The sequence below is a fragment of the Megascapheus bottae genome, chromosome 18 (assembly GCF_031878675.1).
Source record: "Megascapheus bottae isolate mThoBot1 chromosome 18, mThoBot2.hap1, whole genome shotgun sequence".
Classification (NCBI taxonomy): domain Eukaryota; kingdom Metazoa; phylum Chordata; class Mammalia; order Rodentia; family Geomyidae; genus Megascapheus; species Megascapheus bottae.
Genome location: NC_143526.1, coordinates 28,503,246 through 28,512,901, shown reverse-complemented (window position 1 = coordinate 28,512,901; position 9,656 = coordinate 28,503,246). Strand labels below are relative to the sequence as shown.

General features: G+C 53.1%; 1 protein-coding gene across 1 annotated transcript; it reads left to right on the top strand.

The window, feature by feature from the left end:
- Positions 1-302: 302 nt before the first annotated feature.
- Positions 303-7,828, top strand: Nrsn2 (neurensin 2). Its single transcript, XM_090352120.1, has 3 exons — positions 303-390; positions 2,716-2,910; positions 6,307-7,828. The coding sequence occupies exons 2-3, from the start codon at positions 2,722-2,724 to the stop codon at positions 6,727-6,729; spliced, it is 612 nt and encodes a 203-aa protein (XP_090208246.1). The 5' UTR covers positions 303-390; positions 2,716-2,721; the 3' UTR covers positions 6,730-7,828.
- The last annotated feature ends 1,828 nt before the right edge of the window (positions 7,829-9,656 follow it).

Below are 9,656 nucleotides of genomic sequence, written 5' to 3'. Positions count from 1 at the left end.
TAGTAGGGTGGGAGATGCAGGGAGGCTCAGGAAGCTCAGGAGGGGGTAACATGGTGGGGGCCAACGGAGCGGTGGGAGCCTGGATGGGGGGGGGGTTTCCAGGCCCTACCCGAGGAAGTAAGAGATAGGATGTCTCCATGAGAAGCTGGGGTCTCAGAGAGAGACCGGGGTGGGGGGGCGCCCAGGAAGGGTTCACGTTGCTGGCTGGGAAAGCCATCTGCAAAGCCAGCCCCTGGCGGGAGGCGGGCGCCCCCTCCTTCTCCCGCCTCCGTATCACCCCCCCCCCGCCCCGAACTGCGGCGCAGGCGCGAAGCAAACCCACTTTTGCTCTGCTCCGGCTCCAGCCCCAGCTCCTGCTCGCTCGCCGGAGACAGCAGGCGGATCGGATAGGTGAGCCCAAGCCCCCGCTCCACGCCAGCCCCCTACGCCGTGGGGTCTGTGGCTCCGGCGCGCCCCACCTCCTCCCAGGGCCCCAGCCCCGCCGGCCCGCCTGGAGCAGGACGTGTGCGCCGCAGCCGGGGGTCTGGGAGGTGGTGGGTGAGGGGGGGTCCCGGGGAAGTAGAGGGGGCCTAGCGCCGCCCCTCGGCGGCACCGCAGGGTTAACGGAGCCAGGCGGAGGCCTCCAAGGCCAGATCCCCCTACGCCTGCCTGTCAAAACCCCATTTCTACTTTGCCCTGACTCAGTTTCCCCCCAGGGAAGGGTCGTAATTAATTTCGTCTAAGGGAGGAGTGTTCAGATTAGGGGGAAAAAATGGTGCTGTCGCAGCCCCCCCTCCGGGTCGGGGGGGAAGACTCCCTTCTCCCCGCCCGGGCAGCGCCGGGTTCTGGGGTGGGCGGGTCTGGGGGGGGTCTGGGGATGGCCACATGAAGCGGTGCAGAGAGGACCGATTCCAGCCATCTTCAGGCCCTCGGGCTCGTCACCTCTCCCCTGCTCCTCCTCCGCAGTGCACCCCCACCCGGACGCCGCAGCCCCCTCCTCTTCCTGCTCCCTTTCCACCCAGCCCTTCCCCCGCTGCGGGGAGGGACACCTCCCCTGCGGTTCCCATGGCAACCCGCGGGATCTTCAGCATCCTCTCCCTCCTCGCCCCAGAGACTCCTCCCCGCAGCCCTGAAATGGAGGGGGAGGGCCCAGACGAAGGGGGCGGGACCCGGCCGAGGGGATTGTCCTCAAGGTCACCTTCCCTCTCGCGTGGCCCGCAGGAACGAGCGATGACGTGCATTTGGGGCGGGTGAGCTGCAAATTCAAGGAGAACGCCTGTCTCGCGCCCACGGCCTCCGCACCCCGCCCCCCCGTCCCTTCCCCACCCCCTAAACCTGGGGTCTCCCATTAAAGCTCCCTGCTCCCTCCCAGATCGCCCCTGAGACACCCGGCATCCCCTTCTGCTCGGAGGCCGGCCCCGCGCAGGCCACGCCCTCTCCATCTCAGTGGCCACGCCCCCCACCCCGCCTGATCTCCGCTCCAACCCTCGGCCCCCTCCTTCCTTTCATTCTTTTCCTTTTGGCCCCTGACATTTCCCACTCTATCATTATGTGTGGGTATATTCCCCTTTCCTCTTCCTCAACTAAGGGGAGTCTGGAGAGCCTCGATCGGTGGATGGGCTTTTTTGACAAGCCAAGGAAGGCTGTGTACTTCTCTGACTTCGCAGAGTCTCCAAGAAATACTCCCAAACGTGTGTGTGTGTGTGTGTGTGTGTGTCTAATGTGTGTGTGGACATCTGTGCATTATATATGGATCTGTGGGATGTGTCTTTGTGCCTGCCTTTGTCTCTTATGGTGCTTGTGTGTGTGTGTGTATGTGGGGGGGGGTGTTGGGTCACTGTACTGCTGTGCTGGTGTCTGCAGAAATGAAAGCCACACTGATTGGAAGGGAGAGGGGCTGGGATGCCTCTTACCCTTCAGAGCAAGTACACTTTTTATTTTGTTGGAATCTTTTCAGCAAAGCTGTGGCCCTGATACAGGAGAGAGGGCACCAAGCCCAGTCCCTTCCCCTGGCTTTGGTTTGAGCCCTATCAATGCAGATCTCCCATCCCTCAGGCTTCAGTCTTGTGGTCTGTGAAAAAAAGGTTCCAGAGTAGGGTTTTCTGGAAATCTAGCATCCCTTAATTCTGAGGGCCCTTAAATTTCACCTCATGTGGAATCACAAATCCTTGGAGGATATGGAGGGAAATCATTTTGGGCTTTGGAGACTTCAGCCCACTGGGCAAGAGTCAGCCATGACAATACCCCCAGGAGAGGCTGGAGAAGGGAGTGAGGCTTTGAGGGGAAGAAGATATAGGATCTCTCACTTTTGGGATATGGAGCCACAAAGAGTTCAGAATGAAAATGATGGCAAAGAATTAGCAGTAATAATTACAGGAGCTACCCTTATTCAGTCCTAAACACAGTCACTGAAGAAATAGAAATCGCTGTGAACCCTGCTTTGAAGATAAGGAAACTGAAGCTAAGGGTTGTGAAAGTCCTTGCCACAGGTTACAGAGTGGGAAAGTGGTTGGCTTGGGCCTCCAATCTAATCTGGGTGGCCTCCACAGTAAGCGCACACAAGGATCGCTGGTCACCGGATTAAGCACTCAGTGATCTTGTTCATCCAGAGTACTCCAGGAAATGGAGTGAGGGACCTGGAAGGCCAGGCTGGCCCAGGAGGGCGAGGCATCCGGGGTGAGAGGAAAATAGGGCTCCTACTGACTGACCCTCTGCCAGCTGCACCTGTGTCCACAGGGACCCATGATGCCGAGCTGCAGCCGTGCCTGTGCTTGTAGCCATGGCAGTAATACTGAGGAGAGCAAGTGGTATGGCGTCCGCTCCTATCTGCACCTCTTCTATGAAGACTGCGCAGGTACTGCTCTCAGCGATGACCCTGAAGGACCCCCAGTCCTGTGTCCCCGCCAACCCTGGCCCTCGCTGTGCTGGAAGGTAAGGCCAGAGGGATTCCTGCAGTTTTCTTCATAGAGGAAATGAGACTGGATTTAGGGCTCAGAAGACAAGACAACAGATAATGTAGTAGTAAGAAGTCCTGCATATTGAAATGACAGAAAACCAAACTCAAACCAGTTCTAACAGTAAAGCTTCTTTTCTAGAATTGGTCAGAGGTTGAGGAGCCTTCAGGCAAAGTTTGATCCAGAAATTCAACCTATTTTGGTCAGTTGTGGTGCTTTAACTCAGAGCCTGGGTGATGTTGCCGAGCTCTTTTGCTCAAACCTAGGATTAAATGAAGGAGAGATAGTCCATGTTCCTAGCTGGGTAAGAAGACTCAATATTGTCCAGTCACTTCTTCTCAACCTGATCCATAAATTTCACACAATTCCAGTCAGAATCCCAGCAAATTGCTTTTTTTTTTTTTTTGCCAGTCCTGTGGCCTGGGCTCAGGGCCTGAGCACTGTCCTTGGGCTTTCTCAAGGCTAGCACTCTACCACTTGAGCCCCAGCACCACTTCTGGCTTTTTCTATGTATGTGGGGTGCTGAGGAATTGAACCCAGGTCTTCGTGCATGCTAGGCAAGCACGCTTACCACTAGGCCAAACACCCAGCCTCCCAGCAAATTGCTTTGTGAATATCAATGAACTAGTTTTATAGTTGGTATAGAGAGGGAAAAGATATGGAAGAAATTAAACACACATCACCAGGCAGATAGAGTGGTACACACCTACAATGCCAACATTCCCAGAGGCTGAGATCAGAAGATCAGGAATTCTAGGACAGCCTGGGTTACACCACCAGATCTGGTGTGTAGAAGCTAGAGGAGGGAGATGGTCTCAAGAAGGACTTCCGAGCTGGGTGCTGATGCCTCATGCCTGTAATCCTAGATGGTCAGGAGGCTGAAAGCTGGGGATTGCAGTTCAAAGCCAGCCTGGGCAGGAAAGTCAGGAAGATTCTTTTATCTCCTATTAACCACCAAGAAGCCGGAAGTATCTCTGGTGCAAAGTAGTAGAAAGTTAGCCCTGAGCACATAAGCTAAAGGACAATGCTCAGATACTCAGTTCAAGCCACATAACCCCCCCCCAAAAAAAAAGATTTCTAGGACAAAGTTTGTATTTATATATTTATATGCAAAGTGGCAGAGCATTAGCCTTGAGCACATAAGCTAAGGGACAAAGCTCAGGTCCCGAGCTCAAGCCACATAACCAAAAAAAAAAAAAAAGACTTCTGGGACAGAGTTTGTATTTATATGTTCTAAGGGGCACTCCAGAGGATCTTTGAGGCCAGCTGATTCATATAGGAAAATATAGAAAAAAATCTATATCTTATGTCTGGGCACAGTGCTAGGCTCTTTGGAGCACAGAATTTAGGAAGACCTGGTCCTTGAGGAACTCTTAGCTGTGGTCTAAGCATTAAGAAGGCATGTACAGATGGGTGTGATGTCTCACTCCCACAATCCTAGCCACTCAGGAGGCTGAGATCTGAGGATCAAGGTTCAAAGCCAGCCTGGGCACAAAAGGACCTGAGACTCTTATCTCCAATTAACATATAGAAAATGGGAAGTGGGGCTTGGCTCCAGGGTAGGTGGTAGTCTTGAGCTGAAGAGCTCAGGGACAACGCCCAGGCTGAGTTCCAGCCCTTGACCCACAAAAACATAAAAAAAAAAGAATGTGCAGACAACAGATAAGCCCAGACAGTTAAGCCTCTGCACTCTTAGGGCTCTCTGTCTATTGGAACAAACATTATGTTCCCAGGAAGTAAAATGCTTGTCCAAATGTGCTGTGAGGTGGGAGCCTGAAGGATAGGTGGGAACAAAGTGGGACACATGCCCAGACTGGAGGTGTCCTGAAGGACTCCCTAAGGAGAGGTGTTTGGGATGAGATCTGAGGATATTAGTTTGAGAGTGGGGGAGGGAGGCAGGGAGAAGAAAGGACAAGGAGATAAGATAGCACTCAAATAATGGTAGACAATGTCAGCTGGAAGAAAGCCACTGCTAGATGGGAAATGAAAAGTAAATTAAAGAGGCCTCAGGTATACACCTGTAATCCCAGCCCGGACTGGGAAACTGAAGCAGGTGGATGTGAGTTCAAGGGCAGCCTAGGTGACATAGCAAGATCCTGCTTCAGAAACCAAACCAGAACAAACCAACAAGGAAGGAGTCCATAACTGTTTCTGTTTCCTGCCAGTCAGTTCCCATAGGTGTGTTCTCTGGTTTCTGTCTGACTGTCTGTCTCTTTTGGTCAGTCATGGGACTTGAACTCTGGGCAAGGGCACTGTCCCTAAGCTTTTTTGCTGCAGGCTAGAGCTCTACCACTTGGAGCCACAGCTCCACTTCGGGTTTTCTGGCAGTTAATTGGAAATAAGGGTCTCATGGACGTTCCTGTTTCTGAACGGTAATCCTCAGATCTCAGCATCCTGAGTAGTTAGGATTACAGGAGTGAGCCACCAGCACTCAGCTTGATTTCCTCCCTCCCTCTCTCTCTTTCTCCTTCCCTTTCCCTCCCCAATCCTGGTGCCTCGAACTCAGGGCCTGGGCACTGTCCTTGAACATTTGTGTGTGTGTGTCTGTGGGGGGTGTTATGGGGCTTGAACTCGGCCTGGATGCTGTCCCTGAGCTATTCAGCTCAAGGATACCACCCTACCCTTGAGCCAAGCCCCACTTCCTGTTTTCTAGAGGTTAATTGGAGATAAGAGTCTCAGGTCCTTTTGTGCCCAGGCTGTCTTTGAACCTTGATCCTCAGATCTCAGCCTCCTGAGTGGCTAGGATTACAGGCGTGAACCACCACATCCAGCTCTTAGACACTTTTTGCTCAAAGCTAGTGCTCTGCCACTTGAGCCATGGCACCACTTCTGGCTTTTTCTGAGTATGTGGCACTGAGGAATCAAACCCAGGGCTTCCTGCATGCTAGGCAAGCACTCTACCACTAGGCTACACTCCCAGCCCCATCCCATCTCTCCCCCCCTCTCTCTGCCTCTCCCTCTCTCCCTTCCTCCCTTCCTCTCTCTCCCTCCCTCCCTCCCTCTCTCCCTCCTCCCCCTGCCTCTCTCTGTGAGGGTCAGTCGTGGAGCTTGAACTCGGAGCCTGGGCTTTGTTCCTGAGCTCTTCAGTTCAAGACTACTGCCCTACCCCTTGAGCAACAGCACCACTTCCGGTTTGTTAGTAGTTACTTGCAGATAAGAGTCTCACAGACTTTAGTGCCAGGGCTGGCTTTGATCCTCATGTCTCAGCCTCCTGAGTAGATAGGATTACAGGTGTGAGCCACCACGCCCAGCTCCCATTCCCATCTCTTATGGTTAGGTCAAGAGTTTACCTTTCAGCCTTTCATAGCAAGTGATCCTTGGCAGGGACCCCAGCTGACCCCGGCTGCCTCCTGTTCTGTCTGCCTCTCCCCAGATCAGCCTGTCCTCAGGGACTCTACTCCTGCTGCTGGGTATAGCAGCCCTCACCACTGGCTATGCTGTGCCCCCCAAGATGGAGACGGTCAGCGATGGCAGGTTTCCCACACTGGATGCCCGGGCAGCCGACTACAACCGGGCCCTGAGCATGTGCCGTCTGGCAGGCACGGCGCTCTGCGGGGCGGCTGGAATCCTGCTGGCTGCCTGCTTCTTCTGGGCCATGACAGGCTGGATGAGCCAGGACACCAAGGCAGAACCCTTGGACACTGAGGTCGACAGCCATGTGGAAGTCTTCAGGGATGAGCCTGAGCAGCTATCCCCCATCTTCCGTGATACCAGCGGTCAGTCTTGGTTTTCCACGCCCGCCAACCCCTTTGGGTCATCTTCTGTCCAGACCATCCAGCCCAAGCGGGACTCTTGAGCACAGACGCTTGAAGAGGAGCCCGAAGCCTCCTCCCGAGAACACCTCACCCCCACCCTGTCCCCCAACTTCTCCTTTTGCCAGACCCTTCTATCCAAGCCCCCAGAAGGCCCAACTCTGAATCAGTTCTGGAGCCCCAATCCCAGCCCCTTCCCCAAGAACAGGGTCCCAACCATCCATGTACCATCCTGGGCTCAATGCCTTCCCAGATCTACCCTGCCCCAAGCCCTTCCAGGGGCAGAGAACATTTCCCTCAGCCTCTCCCCTCTCTTTCTCATCTATGACCTTGATTGAACCCCTGCCCTTTCTGATCAGTTCCTCCCTTCTTCTCTACTGTGAGGGGTCTGGACCGCATTCCTGTGTCTGTGACATTCCTGTCTCCCCGTGATATAAACAGTGACCTCCATAGACAAAGATGGCGGTGGTGCTCTCATCTACCAGCATGCCACCACGCAGGACAGGCCTAGGATGTCCACTTGGACTTGCCCTCCAGCACAGAGTGAAAACGTTGACCTCCTCATGGTGTTTTCTCCTGCACTGTGACATGGAGCCCCACAGTCCAGTGCATTGTGGGCAATTACTCCGCTCCCTGACCACTCAGTGTACAGATGAGAGGCTCTTGGAGGCTTACAGGTAGGGGGCAGGGTCCCAGGTTCACACAGCAAGTACTACCCATCACTGGTTCTGCCATGGGGACAGAATCTGCTAGGGGTCCCTAGGGGGCAGGGACTAGTTTGGTCAGAGAGATGAACCTAATGGTCCCAGGTGACTCCAGAGATACTTTGAGTGTGAAAATAAATAATCTCTAAGAGGCAGGGAATATAAGAAGTGGGATACTTTTGTCTCTGACCTTGACCCCGACCTTGACAAATGTGTAGTCCTTGGAGGCCCAACCTGTCGGTCTACAGAGACAGCACCTCCTTTCTCTGCCACTAGGGGGTGCACCGACACAGCAGGAGGGACTGCTGCAGGCTCTCATCCCTCCCAGTCTCATTCCCTGGGGCTTCTAGGAAGGTCTTCCCCACCAGGCCAGATCCCATTGTCCTTGAGCCCTGTGACTCCTCCCATCCCACTTCTCTCAATAAACAGCTGGGATGGACTTGTTTCCTTCCTTCCTCCTGGGGTATGGAAAAGGCTGGGAAAGAAACAGACTCTTAAGGGTGATTTGCTGGCTGCCTGTGGCTCATGCCTATAATCCTAGTTATGCAGGAGGCTGAGATCTGAGGAATGTGGTTCAAAGCCAGTCTGGGCAAGAAAGTCTGTGAGTGTCTCCAACTAACCACTAGAAAACCAGAAGTGGACCTGTATAGTAGAGTGACAAAACTCAGGTCCTGAGATTAAGCCCTGTAACAGACACATACACAAAACAATGACAGACTGTGTGCAGAAGCTCATTGCTTCTCATTTGCCCCTCTGTGGTACTGAGGTTTGAACACAAGGCTGCATGCTTGGATTAGCACTCTACCACAGAGCCACTCCTCTACCCCTGCCTTTTTTTTTTAACCTTAGGTTACTTTAGAGATAGCATTTCATGTCCCTGCCTAGGCTTGCCTGAGCTACTTACTTACAGGATGTCAGGTGAGCCACTACATTCAGCTTATTGATATCGGGCTCTCACTGAGTTTTTGCTGGGGGCTCACCTTGAGTTACAATCTTCCTGATCTCTGCCTTTTGAAAGGCTGAGATTACAAGAGTAAGCCACTATACCCCACAGGATAACCCTTTAGGAAGAGGGTTATTTTCTTCCATTTCCAGGTTTGAAACTAATGATGAATCGATGGTGACCTTTTTCCAGGCTTCTGTGGGACGGAGTTCCATGCTGGCTGGTCTGGTCCCTGTGGGAAGGAAGTCTCTCACCTAGAGGAATGTGGAGAAGAGGTGCTCAGGACTAAAACAACTGACCTCTATTAACATGGACCAGACCATGTTCTTTTCATGCCAGTCCTGGGGCTTGAACTCAAGGCCTGAATACTGTCCTTGGGCTTTCTCAAGGCTGGCTCTCTACCCACTTGAGCCACAGCACCACTTCAGGCTTTTTTTGTGTGTGTAACCCAGGACTTGGTGCATGTCAGGCACGCACTCTACCACTAGGCCACACTCCTGGCCCCCAGGCCATATTCTTAGTATTTGAATTCTCTCAACTCTGACATCAGCTGATGAGGTCTATGGGCTCCTAAATTCCAGGCATGTTTTTCAACTGTATGAACTCGAAGGCTGGTTTCATGGTCCCCGACTGTCCCGTCACCCATTTCCCACACACCTGTTCCCTCTGACCAGTCCGGCCCCCTGGCGCTCCTCCTGCTGGCATCTTCCCTCATAGTGAGCCAGCAGTCAGGTCCCTGACCTCCTCCAGGACTTAGAGATGATCTTCTCTGTGAGCAGGCTGTTTAAATAGACAGCCGGGCCTCTGAGGAGTCACCTTCTGTTCTACATCTTTAATGCGAGAGCCTGTGCACCCAGCTTTACATCATCCGACACTGCCTCTCCCCCTGTGGCGCCTTCTAGGGTACTGATCCAGGAGATAACTTTCTTCCTCATCCCTGCTGGAATGAAAGGGGGGGGGGGAGTGGAGCTGGGAGGGGACCTCTGAGGGTATCAGTTGCAGGAACGTTGCTCCTGGAGAAAGCAAGGGAGGTCACGATGGGAAAAGGGTACATGGCTGGGAGCAAATAGAGAGGAATATTACTGTTCACGTAACCATGTGTGAAGCAGTGTATTCATGCACAAGTTCTAGAATAAGCACATTATATGCCTGGATGCACACCAACATGCACTGGGGGAAAAGAAAAGTCAGGCATCAGTGGCTCCACTACTCAGGAGGCTGAGATCTGAGGATTGTGGTTTGAAGCCAGCTCCTAGCAGGAAAGTCCATAAGACTTTTATTTCTAATAAACTACTCTAAAAGCCAGAAGTAAAGCTGTCAAGTG

Excerpts from the sequence above, each read along its gene's own strand:
- Nrsn2 (XM_090352120.1), top strand. The coding sequence starts at position 2,722 with ATGATGCCGAGCTGCAGCCGTGCCTGTGCTTGTAGCCATGGCAGTAAT. Across the intron at positions 2,911-6,306 it reads GGCCCTCGCTGTGCTGGAAG|ATCAGCCTGTCCTCAGGGAC; the intron begins GTAAGGCCAGAG and ends GCCTCTCCCCAG.